Source organism: Condylura cristata, unplaced genomic scaffold (assembly GCF_000260355.1).
Source record: "Condylura cristata isolate star-nosed mole 26May11 unplaced genomic scaffold, ConCri1.0 scaffold00034, whole genome shotgun sequence".
Taxonomy (NCBI): domain Eukaryota; kingdom Metazoa; phylum Chordata; class Mammalia; order Eulipotyphla; family Talpidae; genus Condylura; species Condylura cristata.
In genome coordinates, this window is record NW_004567135.1 from 4,168,504 (window position 1) to 4,183,886 (window position 15,383).

The 15,383-nt window shown below is 61.5% G+C and overlaps 1 protein-coding gene across 1 annotated transcript in view; it reads right to left on the reverse strand.

Moving 5' to 3' along the window:
• Positions 1-1,514: 1,514 nt before the first annotated feature.
• The window catches only part of NCKAP1L (NCK-associated protein 1-like), a 35,471-nt gene continuing 21,602 nt past the window's right edge, over positions 1,515-15,383 (reverse strand). Inside the window, exons 21-30 of the mRNA XM_004692486.2 lie at positions 13,914-14,044; positions 11,577-11,674; positions 11,365-11,458; positions 11,152-11,234; positions 11,002-11,082; positions 9,412-9,505; positions 8,458-8,574; positions 7,737-7,846; positions 6,027-6,116; positions 1,515-2,830 (exon numbers count right to left, since the gene is read on the reverse strand). Of these exons, the coding sequence (XP_004692543.1) occupies positions 2,699-2,830; positions 6,027-6,116; positions 7,737-7,846; positions 8,458-8,574; positions 9,412-9,505; positions 11,002-11,082; positions 11,152-11,234; positions 11,365-11,458; positions 11,577-11,674; positions 13,914-14,044 (1,030 nt within the window). The 3' untranslated portion in view covers positions 1,515-2,698. The remainder of the gene's footprint in view (positions 2,831-6,026; positions 6,117-7,736; positions 7,847-8,457; positions 8,575-9,411; positions 9,506-11,001; positions 11,083-11,151; positions 11,235-11,364; positions 11,459-11,576; positions 11,675-13,913; positions 14,045-15,383) is intronic.

The following is a 15,383-nucleotide window of genomic DNA, read 5'->3' on the forward strand; positions in this document are numbered from 1 at the left end:
TTTCACTGTGCACTGGAAAGGGAGCTCCCAAGCACCGCTCCAGGCTGGGGGGAGGAGTAACTCCTTCTCACTGCTGCAAACAAGTTAGTGGAGATTTTAATGAAAACGCTGCACTAATGAAAATGCTGAGGCTGGAACCTATTCTCTGCCTGCAAGACAAAACAATCAGGGTCAGAATTTCTCCATAGTCCTTTCTCATTTCCTTCTGGGTCTAACTAAAGCGAGAGCCAGGAGCAGAAAGCAGTTCCCAGTGGATGGTGAGCCCCGCTGTCAGGGCCAAAGACCCGCTGGCCCAGGAAACTGCCCCCCCAAAACGCTGCCATGGCGTGTGGTGCCTCGCTCGCCTGCCCCTTCACCTCCCTTCACCCACCTTTTTGTCTGCATTATGTTGGACCTCAAAATGTTGGGAAAGGAGAACAGATTGGTGTTGCCAGGAAGGAGCGGGGAAGCGGCTGTGGTGTGAAGACCCCAAGGGGTGGCGCTGGGGCCCTTTGGCATCTGGACAGTGGTGCAAATGCCCGCGCCCACCTGAGAGAAAGCAGCACAGCGCACACTCCCACACGCAGGGAAGCATAAGCAAGACGGGGGAAGGGCAGAGCCCAACGGCGATGGCCACGTCCCCGTGGTGAGGACAGTGGCCACAGTGCGGCCGCAGGTCGCCACTGAGGGAGACGTGAGGGCGGATTGGGGTCCTGTCATTTCTTTGTATACGTGTGTGGGTGCGTGTGTAAGCATGCATGTATGTGTGTGTATATATGTCCTTATAAACAAGAACATAAATATATATACATATAGTGTATAGTGTGTATGTGTGCAGATTACGGGGGTGTAGTCCAGAGGTACAGGGGTGAGAGGACTCGCCAGACACACAGTGGGGAGCGGAACAGGCAGATCCACTGAAAAATACTGCTCAGGCGAGCAGCGGGGAGATAGGGAAGGTCCCTGGCTGGGGATCAAACCCGGGCCATGGTGGTGACGGCACGAACATGTAAGCCCCCCCCGGCCACCAGGGAGCCCCTCTGCTATTTCTTAGAGAGCGTGAAGCTTAACGATCTCAATAAAAATTGCAACGGGAATCAATAAAAGAGGTCACGGCAACCCTCTGTTCCCCTCCAGCAGCTCCTGCCGTCCTCCTGGCGGCTCCTTTTGAAAGGTCTTAGAGGCAGAGGCGAACGTCCTGCCTCCTCAGGATGAACCCAGCAGAGAGTCGGGGCCTATCGGCAGTTGTCTGGGGACCTCTCAACCTTCCCTTCCCTAACAGCGCTGCCCTCGGTCTCTGTAAACCGCACCCTGCCTCTCTCCTTCGAATGTAAAGTCCTCTCCATAGCAGGGACGCAAGCAGCAGGGGAATAAATACAGGACCCGTGTGGCTTCCATCCCAAGTAGTAGGCCGCTGCTGCTAAGAAAAACTAACGCATTGGTCATGGGCGCAGTGAAAGTCTGGACCGTGCCTGGGTCTCTGGCAATAAAGATGAAACACACAAAATCCACAGACGACTGTCAAATAGCTTTAATGTAGGCCAAATGGTTTTGCTGAAAATCAGCTTCCTTCCAACTTGCTTCCCTTTTATCGTGGAAGCCCGGCCATGGCCCTAATTAATCAGCTAGCTGACTGCATTAGCCCGTTGCAACCGCCCGAGACCAGAGCCGCGCTCGGCTGCGGCTGTCGGCTGTCGCTGGGCCTCCTTGCGGCAGTGACCGATGGGAGGCCGGATCGGAGTTAACCAAACCCAGTCTGCTGCTATCTTGAACGCCCCAGGCTTCGTGACACTTGAAATTGTAATTAGTACAACAAGGGCTGCGTTGAAACAGCTTGTACTCCCTCAAGTACACCCACTCTAGGGCCTTGTAACCTAATGAGGTCTATGCAATTTAAAATCCAGCCGAGAAATTCCTGCCTGGAGCAACAGGGGCAGCCGGGTGACAAAGGGATCCTCCGGGTAGCGGGGAGAGCACCCCAAAATGGTTGGGAAGGGAAACCAACATGACTCGGGTCCAACTAACTGTCATGTCACTTCAACTTGACCTGTCCCTGGGCTGTGGCAATATCAAGGACAGAGCAGTGAGGTCAAGGTGAAGGAGATGAGGGCGCTTACTCCTGACCCAGAGGTCTGGGGGGGCTTTGGGGAGCAGGCACAGGGGCGGGCTTTCCTCATCGCCCCTGTGGGGAGCAGAGCTGGAGGCTGAGGCCCAGTGACTCCTCAGTGAGCCCCCACGGAAGGAGCGAGGGGTTCGGTCGCTACCACGGCACAGGAGGGGCAGGCGGAACGTCCGCGGAGCGCTGCGAGGAAGGAGGAGAGGAGACAGGCGTCCTAGAGAATGCGGAGGAGACAGCAGCGCCCAGCGGGAGGATTAGAAGCTCATTACGGTTTAATGTGATGACGGATCATCTCTGCCCGCCAGCATCATCCCAGAGCGCTGGCGAAGGTCGGAGAGACCCACGCCGGCCCCTCCAGCTCTGGCCGCCAGAGCGTAGAGACGGACTTCGAGCTCACTCGTTCTTTTCTCCGTTGCAGGAATCCGCTGGCGCGGCCGCCGTCCTCCACCGCCGGCTCCCCGCTGGTCTGGGACTTCTCAGCCCTGGACGGTGCCCCCGCGGGCCCGTCAGACCCGCCGCTCCAGGCCCTCTCCCAGAGTCCCCCCGGGGCAGCGGCCCCGGCGTCCGGCAGGGCACAGGCGCCGGCAGGCCCGAGGTGCCTCAGTGGGCACCGGCCGGCACTCGGCTCGGGTGGAAAGCCCGGGACACCTCCCGGTAGGCGTTTCGCAGCAGGACGTAAGGGAAACAGGACTCCATCATGTCCAGGCTCAGGAACGGTGACTCCTCTACCACCTGGGGGAGAAGAGGCCGCGGGCTGGGAAGGCCGGGGAGTCCTCGTCCAGTGCCCGGCCCCTGCGGGGACCGGCGGGGGTCACCCCGCCCTCCCTCCCCGCACTGGGCAGAGCTCCAGGGGAGCAAGGGGGCCGCCCCGGCTGCAGGGCAGCAGGCCCAGGCCCCTCCTGGGTGTCCCGTGCAGGAGCAGAAGCCAGAGGGGACGCCGCTCCCGCCTGTGGCCGGGCGGCACGGACGCCGTAGCGGCGCTCCGAGTGCCCAAGACAACGCTGGGCAGGGAAGGAAACGGGCGCACTGCAGGCCGAGAGGGGCCAGGACACCACGCAGCTCCCCGTCTCTCCTCGCGGGCGCCCAGCTCCCTCAGTCGGAGCTTGGGGAGCAGTAACGGCACACAGAGGAGCAGGCACGAGTGATTCGTTTCATTAGAAGCCTGTGTGCCGTGGGGATCCCGGCGGCCCCCACAGCCCAGCAGCAAGACGGAGCAGGCCGCTGGGCAGCCTGGGCCCGGGACCGGACCTGCCCCGGCCGGCCAAAGGGTCCCCAGACACATTCAGTCAGGGGAGAGCACGGACCGAGCTCCTGACACACGGTGCTCTCCCTGAAGTCCTTTCAGATCTGAACATGTCTGAGGGTGTCACACACGCTCTGGGGGGCAGTCCCCTCGGAACCGCAGCTCTTAGGCTGGGGAAAGAAAGAATTTCTGGCGAGGGGAGACTCAACCCTTCAGGCAGGGGAGAGATAAAATCTCCTGGCCAGGCTACTACCCTGGGTACCAGGAAATGATTGACGGTTTCGAGAGGAGCCCGGGGCTCAAGGCTGCCACGTCTTCGCTCCGGCAGACACAGAAAACAACGGCTCCTCGCCAGACGCCGCTCGCTCGCTCGCTCGCTGGCGCAGCTCAACAGGCCTGAAAGCTCGAATCGTGGGTGCTGCTCGTCCCATTCCAGCCGTAGGCGGGGGCCGGGCTCCTCCGGCACCTCTCCCGCCCTCTCCCCACTCCTGACCGACAGATTGCGAGCACCCACCCGTCTAACTGCCCCGGGCTGGCTGTTCCGGCATCGGGCCCGTGACTTTTTCAGAGTCAGGTCGCCTCTTCCCCGTGAAAGCCGTGCCAAGGCCAGGCTGCCAGCTCTCGGGCGGGCACTGCCCAGGCCCGGCAGCCGACACAGTGCCTCGCCAGGATTTGGGGCTACATGAGTAGCCACAGAACTCAGAATCCAGCTCCTTCCCCTTCGGTCATTTCCAATTTCTCTGCGGAAACATTTGCATTTAAATTGCTTTTCAGCAGTTATCCCCTCTGCCTCCCCTCCAGCCAAAAGCACCTGGCTCTGTTCCTGTCACGCTGCAGAAGCAGCCCCGGGACAGTCATTTCCCCACGTTTTGGGGCAGCGGGAGGAGCCAGCGAGGAGAGGAGTGGGGAGCCGGAGGGGAGGCTCGGGCTGGGCCCCAACTTAGAATCACCTCCAGCCTCAGGGGTGAAAGTGCCTGCCCAAACCCTCCAGAAACGAAAGCAAGCCGGAGAGGGACTGGCGTTTGCTGAGCTTCTACGGCCAGGCCCGTTCACATGTATTCCCTGATGAATCCTGGCGTGAGGCAGCACAGGGGTGACCGCCCCTTTGTGGAGAAAGACTCAGCTCAGGGAGCTCCCTGGCGGCCTGGGAGTTAATTCTCAGCGCAAAGGCCCGAGTTCGATCCCCGGCCAGGGAGTGACCACAGGCCGTGGCAGGCAGACCCCTCCTGTCTCCCCGCTGCCCCCCTCGGCAGCGTATTTCAGTCCATCTACCTGCTCTGCCCCCCACTGGGTCTCTGGTGAATCCTCTCGCCTCCCACGCCTCTGGCCTGCACCCCAGCTCTTACATGCATAAATGAGTCAATCTTTTCCAAAAGAGTCAGTCTCCGAGCGGCTGCGGCCTCCGACGGCTCGCACACCTCGGGCCTGCCCTCACGCCGCTCCCCACTGTGCTGCGGCCAGCGCACAGCCTCACGTCTGCTCTCCCCTCCTCGTGACCCTTAGCCAGACCCGCCCCGGCCGTTTTCTAGCGAGAGACACTGCGGTGTCGCTCCCACGCGGTGCCTGTGTTTCAGCAGGGAGGCCTGCGGGAGTCCCAGAGGCCCCCGGGTATCTGTGGGACAGACCTAAGCCCGCACAGCAAATAAGCCACCGCTCGCTCTCCCGGCCTTCACCAGACACCTCTCTAGCTTCGTGGGAGGCCCCGAACTCAGCATCCTCAGGCTCCTCCAGGAGTTCTGCTCTATGACCAGGGTCAAGGGGAGAAGCGGACCTCGGCCAGCAGCCCTCCCCTCCCCACCCCCCCTCTCAGGGTTTGGGGTGCACACAGTCTTCTTTTTGTTCCTCCTAACTCCCGCCGTACATTCCCGAGGCCCGGGAGGTGCTTCGCCATCCACACCGTGGGCCTCACGAGAAGGGACTTGCAGAAGCAACTCAGTCTGGACCCTAAAGTCCTGGGAAACTCCGATTAGGCGCTGAGGCGGCGCAGGCTGCAGACAGGGGCAGCCGTTCCCCACAGGCCAGAGCGGGGAGCCCCCCGTCCAGCCTGAGTGTGGTCCCAACTGGGAAAAGCGGACTTTCCGAGCAAAAGAGCAAGCGCGTTGTCGAGGTAAACAGGGTCAAGGAGAGATATTTTGGCGTTAACTGAGTCAGAGTTACCAGAGCTCTCTGCCAGAGGACAGAAAAACCCAGTGGCAAGTAGCAGGACGAGCAAGAACGGCCGGGGCGGACCTGCCGCCCCCAGCCTCACAGCTCGGCGGGGAAGACCCCTCCCCTCCTCTGCGGCTCCGCGCCCCGGTCAGCTGTGCTCGGGGGACCCTCTGCCCGCCTAGCGCCGGAATGCCGTGACGGGGCGAGACCAGGCAAGCCGAACACACACTCGCGGCGGTCATGAAGCAGACACGGTCCCCACCCCCAGGCCAAGCACTCTGAGGGACAGGGAATCCGCAGCGAGGGTGAGGAAGGACCTGTCCCCCGAGAAGTCCCTGGGGACGCTGCTCTGACCAGCAGACCAGGCCAGAATGCCAGCCGGACTGTGGGCCCAGGCCAGCCGCCCAGCCAGGGTGACGCTCTCGTCCTAACATTCAGCTGATGCGTCTGGGTGGTGGCGGCCGGGATCGAACTCCTAGAGAGGAGTCCCCCCGCCCTCCCCTGCCCTCCCCAAACCGGCGTAAACCAGACACATACCAGGCGCATGAGCAGAGAAACGGATTCCCGGTTTCTGGTTTTGAGCTTGTCTGTCTCCTGGCCCAGTTGCAGGAGGCTGACAGAGGCCACCTGTGAGGGGAGAATTTGTGAAGAGGCAGATTTTTAGGAGGTCAGAGTAGGACAGCCTCAGGCTACAGGAAGTTAAAAAAAGATCAAGGAGGTGGTTAGGAAGGGGAGGCACGTTCCTCAAGGAGCAGCAAACCCCTGAGGGCTCACAGGCCACTTGGCCTGTCCGCCCCTGGGCAGACAGCAGGAGGCAGCTGAGGGCAGGCCTGGCGGGCACCTCCGCCCCCAGACCTGCCCAGGCTGCGTGCAGCTGACCCGCTGGAAGCTGGGCGGGCACAGGGCCCTGGACGCTCTCCTGTCCTTTCCCAGCTCAGTCCTCTCCTTCACTTCCAGGCCCCAACAGTGTCCTCGGGAAAAGCCTGATTCATTTTATTCCGGGCCCAGGTTACCCGTATTCAGCAAACAAAGAGGGGGACAGGGGTTCTCCCTCACCCCAACTCAGAGATCTGGGGTGACTCCTCTTTGCATCTGAGATGCTCCGTTTAAGCAGAGCCCAGCTCGGCTTCCAGTCCCCAGCATGTACTGCCCAGGTCCCCGGGGCGACGGGTGAGAGAACAGTGTGATCTGTGTACCTCCCTGAAGGGAAACAGAAGAGGCCTTGGGCCTGAGGTGGGGCCCTGCGGAGGCGTGACCTCTCGAAGGCTGGGGTCCAGCCCCTGCAGAGGACTCTCCCTCGCCCTCCCCCGCCCGCCCCAAACCAGGTAAGCCAGGCCCACGGGAGCCGCGCAGGTAGCAAGTGAGGGCAGCAGCCCCGGAGGAGCGAGGAAGAAAGCCGTGGGCCCCTTCAGCAGTGGAACGAGACGGCTTATTCTGGGTTTTTTCCAGTGGAAAACTAAGATCAATGGTGATCGTCACCAGGAGTCAAAACTTGGCTAAAAACAACTTCTTGGTTTCTTTTTTCAAGCAATTGGATGTGTCTGGCCGGAGTCAGCTGCCTGGGTGTAAAATCCAGTCCCTAGAGACCTAGACTAGTGGCCCAAAGTGGGGTCCCAGGACAAGCAGCCTCAGTGGCACCCCAGAACCTGCTCGGCTTGCGATTTTTCAGTCCCAGCTCTAAACGGCTACTGAATCAGACATTCTCCAGGTGATTCTGGAATCCTCTGGACAGTCTGACTTTGCGTCAGTATAGAGTTGGAAAGAGCAGCGTCCGCCCTCTTGCTCTGGCTCGGCTCTCCTGGAGACCTTACTCAAGGCAGGCCTCCACTCACCTGAGCACTCTGACTCAGCAGGGCCGGGGCCAGGGTGGGAAGCTGTGCTTGAAGCAGCTTCAGGACTGGTGCACACCTCAGGAGGGGATGGTGACACCCCTCTAATGTCCCAATTTCATGCATGGGAAAATGGAGGTCCCCAAAGCTTGGCTCTCCGGAGGTCACACAGCTTCCTAGCTCTAGATCAAGAACTAGAAGGGAGATTTGCTGACATCTAGGCCAGTGCTCGCTCCAAGCGCTCAGGCAGAGGCCGCAACACCAGCTGGTAGGAGAAGAGACTCCTGCCCGGCTTCACGGCATGAGCTGGATGGGGGTTCGGGCCCGGGGCACGCTCAGCAATAGCGTCTCTGGACTAAGGTCAGGCCCGTTCCCGCTTGACTTTGTGATCCGTTCCCGGTCACCGAGCCCCACTCACCACCAGAAATTCCTTAAGGTGAGTTTCGATGTTCTTGTTGTAGAGTGTGAAGAGGGCAGCAGACACCTGGATGATGGCTTTGGTCAAGCAGTGAATATTGTTGTTGTGACCTAGGTCGTCATGATGTTGGGGTGAGGGGACAAAAGGAAATGACAGAGTGAGTCACCCCAAACGGACCCCAGCTGGTACTTCCTCATTGCTCAAGGCTGGGCCACCCCGATTTGACACGAAAAGGACTAGGAGGTATTTGGGGGCTGGGAGAAGGATGTTCCCAGGGCATTTCCTGAAGCTGAATTTTATGGATAGTTTATTCTCAAGGGCTTTTGGAAGCAGCTTTATGCCTGCACCAGAAGTCTGTATTTGTTTTAAAGATTTATTGATTTATGCACACAAGACCTGGGGTACAGGCCAGAGGTGCGGGGTTGAGAGGATTCCCCAGAGACAGAGCGGGGAGCAGAACAGGCGGATCTACTGAAACGCACTGCTGAGGGGAGCAGCGGGGAGACAGGAGGGGTCTGCTGTGCCCTGGGGGGTCCCTCCCTGGCCGGGGATCGAACTCGTGCTGCAGGGGCTGCGGACAGCTTCATAGTGTGAGGCCTAACGTGCCGCCAGGGCGGGCCCAGACGTCTGAATGTTCCATATCAAGGCCTCTGCCCCAGGTGCCTACCCTAAGACACAAACCCAAATATCCCAGACCCCCCGAAACTTCCTCCTCACTTACCATCCCTCTCTATGCTGTAGAAGGAAGAAGGGTCAGTGGCGAGGAGTGGGAGGGAAACAGCGACAAAGACCAGGAGCAGACAGGCCACCTTATACTCTTCCTCAAGGGACGAAGAATCTGGCAGAAGGGGGCAAAGTGAAGAGGACGGTGACCTCAGCAGCGCGCAGGGGCTGTCTTCGGCGGGGCGACCCACGAGGCGTCACGACCCCGGGGCTCCCAGAGAGACGGGCTCTGAGAGACGCTGCACAGCCCAGGGCTCGTGCCAGGGCGGGCAGGCAAGTCCCCGAGGGTGAGGAGCCCCAGGCCTGGGGGCTGAGCAGACGCTTGGTGGGGGGCTGACACGCAGCCCGCAGACCCTCCGTCAGCTGCCTTTGGGGGGGCAGAGGCAGACAAGGGCGTGGTCGCAGCCAAACTGAGACAGGAGACGGAGGGTGGCCGGCAATGCTGAAGAGGCCTAAGGGCAGCCCCGCGGGGCTGTGAGTGCAGACTCGGGCACACTCGGGCACCGCAGGAGCGTGTGATGGCGCCCGGAGACAAGGGTTGGGGGGTGGGGGGTGACTGGAGGCAGCAGGGGAGGGGGGGCAGCAAGGGCCGGGCTGGTGCTGAGACGCGCCCGCGCCCCGTGGCGTGGAGCCACACACGGCTGTAGACTGTTCTCTGCTGCTCCCGCGCAGGAATCTCACTCCCCAGCCGGACTGCAAGGTCCTCTGAGCGCGGCCAAGCACCCAGGAGACTCACTTAATGCTCCTCGGCTGGCTGGCGGCCAGCTGCCACCTGACTGGAACGCTAAATGGCCCGCAGCTTCCGGGGCTTAGGGACGACACTGAGTCTTTCCCCGGTGTCCAGCGTAGGCTCTCTGAATTCACGGTCCCCAAAAATGCTGCTGTGACACTGACATTTTCCCACCCCAAAGGAGGGCTCAGCCCTCCCGCTGTCCCCTCGCCCCAATCTCACCAGCTTTCAGATTGGCGATGGCCGCCACCAGGGCTGGGTCGATGTCACAGCCCACTCCGGCGGCAGATGCCAGCTCGAAGATGCTGAGGGTCACCTGCAGTGAAGCAAACAGCATGGGGGGGGGGGCTAGGGGTGGGGGGGAGCAGGAATTCCCAGGAGAGAAGAGCTTGGCAGAGCCACAGGCCACCCTGGGGCAAAATGTTAAACTTCCGGTGTTGTGCCGAGGTTTCTGGGTATCGCAGGAAGCCCTCTCCAGAACCCACAGGGAAGAGGCCCAGATGCTTTAAGCGGGCATGCAGATACTCCTAGTACAGACTCAGTTTCTCAGCCTCACTTCTCCACAGGGGAAATCTCCCCGCTGCTCCCCTCAGCAGTGGATTTCAATGGATCTGCCTGTTCTGCTCCCCACTCTGTCTCTGCCCCCCCACACCTTAGGCCTGTACCCCAGCTCTTGTATGCATAAATAAGTCATTTTGGAAAAAAAGAATAATTGGTTTCATAGTAGACAACTAAGAGCATGTTATGCAAAAGCCACAGATACAACGGTATACACAGGGTTGCCTGCAGTGCTGAACCACGAGGAAACCACAGCCACACTCTGCTCTGCCCTTGATGTGAGTCCCCTGCCAACTAGCCGGTCCTCTGGGGCAAGCAGGCCAGGGAGGCATGGTCCCTGCAGTTTCCCAGAGGAAGAAAGGGAGGCTCGAACGGGGTCTTCTCTTCACGTCTCCCGATGTCTTCGCCCCTCTGAGGCAGGACCAACCTCTGGTCGCAGCCCCTCCAACCTGCCTGCTTATTGTCCAGAGGGGCAGCCGGAGAGCTCAGACTGTCCAGGCCAGCGGTCAGACAAGCTCCTGACAGGCAGGCGCACTGCGTCCCAGCCGGCAGCCGCCAGGACCTCGCTGGAAAATCCAAGCCCCTCCAAAAGGCGCAGCTGTCCCGAAGAAACCTTACCCCGGCAGCCCCTGCAACCACTGACCCTCATCTGATTTCGGGGAGCGAGGACGGAAATGTCACTACTTCCCTGATGTGCAGATAGAGACATTTTTCTGGCCATCTCACTTTAAATCCTCCCGCTGACCACCTTCCTCTGGTCACTGCCTCCCTCCATCAAAGGAGTGGGCCATAAGGCACCGGCCCTGCCCCTAAGGCCCTGGTCCGGCCTTCTGCTGTGACCCCTGAACACAGACGCCTTCGTTACAGGTGAGTCAAAAAACAACCGAAGTAAAGGTGGGAGGGACCGGGGAAGGAAGGCTCACGCCTGTCTTACTCTGTCTTGGAAGCGGCCTGAGGGAGCTGACGCGCACACAGAGGAACCAGAAAGTCCCACAGGAGGGAAGAGCAGCAAAAGAAATGAAGCTGAGGGCAAGCAGTGTAGGCTGGCATGGGAGGAAGGAATCTTTTCACAAAAAAACACCTCAGCTCCTGACTATGGGAGGGCCTGCCCACTCAGGTCAGCCTCTCGTCTGCGTGGCCTGCCTGCAGCCCCTCCCAGGGCCGCCCGCCCGCTCCCCCACTCTGCCCCCCACGTGTCTGCCTGGCACAGGCCCCTCCCCCCAGCCCCCCACGGGGCCTCCGACTCCAGCGCACCTTGATGTCTGTGTCGGGAGTGACAATCTCCTTCAGGCACTCAATGGGACCCATGAGAAACGGGCAATGGGAGGAGAAAACCTGGAGGGGAGAAGATAAGCCAGTCCTCGGGACACCGTGTTTCCGAGGCGGCGCCCACCCCCAACTCACCTCCCGAAGGCCCTCCTGGGCCATTGCCCTAAAGCTGAGGATGACCCCAATGATGGTCATGCGCTTCAGCACACTGTCGGCCCCTGAGGGAGGAAGGTGTGAGAAGTGAGACCTCAGCACGGGTGGCTCGGCTCTTCAGGCCGGCCCCAGTCACCCCAAACGTCCTCTGCAGTCCTTCTCCCACAGTTCCCTGGGCCCCCGAAAGCTGCTCACCCGTCAGCTGGGGCAGCAGAGAAGCCATCAGGTCCGGCTTGCTGAAGTTGGATCGGATCTGAACGAGCACGTCCATGTTTTCCACCACCAGCTTCTGCAGTTGGGACAGAGCCGGGGAGCGGGACAGAGGAGAGGCCGGTGAGGCTCCCGCCGCTGGCCCTCCCCGGGTTGGGGCGCCCTCCCCCCACCCCACCCCCCAGCTGCCACCCCACCTTGAGTTCCACAATCTGGGAGGTCACGTGCCACATCAGGTTTTCGCTCAGGAACTTCATGCCGTAGGGGCCCAGGAGCTCAGCCAAGGCCCGCATCTCTGCAACAGAGGTGGGGGCCCCGGCTGGGACTCGGGGTCCCGCCGCGGCTGGGACTCGGGGTCCCGCCGCGGCTGGGACTCGGGGTCTCGCCGGGCAGCTGCACCGTGGTGCAGACTGATCAGCGGGGGAAGGAATGACACCTGGCACCCAGGTGACAGGTCTGGCCTGTGGGGTGACTGTCTGTCTCCCCGCTGGACCCTCACCCAGATGTGCCACAAACGACAGCTGCTCACAGCTGAGAACAAGACTCCCCCAGGTCCCTTACTCGGCCCGGGGCTGAGGCCTTGCTGGGCTGGACAAGCTGGGTAAGTTCTCCCTAAGTCTGAGCCCCAGTTTATTTCTCTGCAAAATTAAGAAATGAATATCTCCCCTGACTATTTCAGAGCTGGAGAGAAAATAAATAAGAGACTGTATTCTAAAAGCCTTAGAAACCTGTATTGTGTGTGTGTGTGTGTGTGTGTGTGTGTGTGTGAAATCAATATATCTAAAATACTATGTCCGTACACATATATGATGTAAAAGTCATAAGGAACTACTGTCATTAAGGCACGAGCCACGTCACCTGGTTTAACAGACCCCAGGGGTTAAGTGCTGGCCCGCGGTCCTGCAGCCCAGTGAGGCCTGGCTCGGGGAGAGCCTGGCCAGGCCCCGCCGCCCAGCTGCGTGCTGACAGCTAGACCGACCATTTCCTTACCCGAGCTCCGACTTTCCCCTCCTCTCTCCCCTTCTTTCATCGTTTGCCCTCCAAGGTTTTCTCCTGTCTTCACAGTCCCTACTGCTCCCCCACTGCTTTCCCTCCAAGCCCTCCTCCTCGCCAGTCTCGCCAGGGCCGGTTCTTCCTGCCCAGCCCGCCTCGGACCCTTTGGAGTCAAGGTGAGCCTGCGGGGGCCAGCCGGAAGCCCCAGCGGCGTGCTGAGGCAAGAGGAAGTCCGGCCGAGATGCTGGCTGGCCCTGCGGCCGCAGGCGGCCCAGGAGGCCACGAGGGAGACGGTGTCAGGAGAAGCAGCGTGAGAGCAGGGCGCAGAGGAACCCCAGGCCCCACACGCAGCTCACAGGCCTGCTCCCCCAGGCCCGAGGCGCGGGAACTGGCCGTGGGGCCAGCCGAGCTCGCCGCACAAGAAACCAGTGGTCTGTGACGTGCCCGCGACGGCGAGAAGTGGGCTGAGGCCGAGAGCGGGCCCGAGCGGGCCCGAGCAGCCGCGCAGAGGTGCGGGGCTGCCCGGCTTCTCTGGAGCTGACCGCAAGGGCACACGCTGACCTCCCGGCTGTGCCCCGAAGCCCTCACCCCGGTCTCATCTACCCCAGGCGAGTCGCCCTGGGGCGTCCCCCTCCTTCCAGCTATCTATTTTTGTAGTAGCATTGCCCCATCGCCATGGCAACCTAAGGAAATTGGGGTGGGGTGGTAGAAGGGGGACCAGCCTTACCTCCTGCTGCTTGTCAGCTGTCAGCGAGACCTAGAGCTGATTTTAGATGCTGCCTACAGTTTGTGGGTGCAGCTGACGAGAAGGGGACATGTGAAACCTCCAGCAGGTAAAGAGTGGGGTCCGCTTACCGGCGGGGCCGGGGCGAGGCAAGACGGAGGCGGAGCTGGCACACAAACTGTCTCCTGACTCCAAGGCACCCCAAGGAAGGGAAAGGCCAGCGGGAGGGTCACCGAGACATGGCGTCCCGGCCCAGCGGGATCGGTGATTGTGGGGGGCGGGGGCGGCAGTGAGGTGGCTCGTGAAGCAGCAGCCAGTACAGCAAGCCACTGAGAGGACTCGCGGTTTCAAGCCCTCCTGGAGGGGGGTGCCCCCCAGTCACAGCAGCGACCCTCTGCCCTGGGAAGGGGCGCAGCCCCACCCCCACGGCCCACTCCACATGTCAGAGAAGGTGCCTGCCCTGGTCATCAGCGCCCCAGCCCAGGCCCCGCGGCACCCTGAGGCCCAGGCCACCGCCATCCCAGCCGAGGAGGCCCTGCCTGCCTGCCTGGCTCCCCGCGTCTGCGCCCTGCTCTTCTGTCCTCTGCGGAAACGGAAGCGAGAGCGCTGACCGCCCCGGAGACGTGTCCTCTCAGCCCCGCGCCCCAGGCCCGGCTCCCAGGCCCCCTCCGCGTCCCAACCCCGGCGGCTCCTTGGGTCTCACCCCAGGGCTCCTTCTGGTGCCCCGAGGTGGCGTCTGGGGAGACGCTGAGGAGGCCGCAGCAGGGTGCCGGGCCTGCGGGGTGAGAGGGTGCACTGGGGGGCTGGCTCGGCTCACCAGAGACGTCAGAAAACTCCTCTGCGCTGAAGCTCTGCTCCCCCTCCCTGGGGAGGCTGACGAAGGCCTGCATGGCCGGGGACAAGACGCTGGCGCCGCTGCTGGCCTGGCGGAGCAGGCTTTCCAGGTACCTGTGGGGGAGCCCCGAGGTCGGCGGTCACCCCGCTCCCCCGCTCCCTCGGCCCGCTGGCGCAGGAAGAGCAGCAAAGGGGCCCCCGCTGCCCCTCAGCAGTGTGCCTCAGTGGGTCCGCCTGTCCGCTTCCCGCTCTGCACTGTACTCTGTACTCAGGACACTACTGCACCCACGCGGCTGGCTCGAAGCGGGGCAGGAACGAGGCCCTGGACCCGGTGGGCAGCGGTGGCTGGCGGGCGCACACTCCCTCGCCCTCACCTGCTCTTCCCCTCGCCCTGGCCCTTCTGTCAAGGACAAAGATCAACTCTGTCAAGAAAAAAGTTCCCGGGCCTCCCTGGTGGCGCGAAGGGTTAGGACATGGCACTGCAAGCCGGCCGCTGATCCCTGCCCCGGAGGTGACCCCCAGGGAGCAGCAGACCTCTCCTGACCTGCCCGCTGCTCCCCTCGGCAGTGGACTTCGTCCATCTGCCTGTTCTGCTCCCCGCTCTGTCTCTGGTGAAGCCTGTCACCTTCCCTGTGCCTCTGGCCTGTACCCCAGCTCCGTATGAATAAATTTAAAAATCTTTTGAAAAAAGTCCTATTAATTGAGCTCTGAAAGACGCTTGCCTCGAGCTCTCCTTTGGGGTAGTGGACGGAGGGCTAAGGGCGCTGGAGGCGGGCCTGAGCGCCAAGCCTGTGGACACGGGGCCCCCATGAGCAGGGAGCGGAGGAGACTGGCCTCCAGCCGGGGTGGGCAGAGGAGGGCCGGCCAGGCCTGCCCCTCACAGGTTAGTTAGCTCTGGGCCTTGGTCTCCCAGGCACAGGCTCGCTCTGGGCCTTGCTCGGGGGCCCCAAGCCGACCCATCCAGTGCAGGTTTCTTCCTACTCATTGAATTAGTTGTCACAATTTTGAAACTGATTTTACAGTAAAGATAAGGATTTGGTGGGCAGCGGTCAGGCCAGCTAAGTGGCGCTGACCTCTCGCCACTGCCCAAAGTCCCAGGGTGCCGCTTTGACCTCCCTGGCCCTGCTGGGCTCCCTCTTTCCCCTGGCTTAGGGCGTCTCCGGCGCCCGTTGAGTGGATATTGGGTTAAGAGCGCCACCCAGCGGTCTGGGTAGGTAGGACCCCGGTCCTCTCTCAAACACTGCTGGTCCCCACACCTCTGGCCGAGAGCCCCACTCGCCCTGCTCAGAACAGCCCACCCGGTCAGCTGGGCCTAACTCCGAGGGATGAGGCAGGAGAGGTGGCGCCGAGGCGGCATTCAGAGGCGGCAGCTGGGTGAAAAGGTCAAGACAACTTCAGAAAGAGGAGGAGCTAGTGCTTGAAATTTAAACGCAGGAATAGGAAAAGGCAGCTA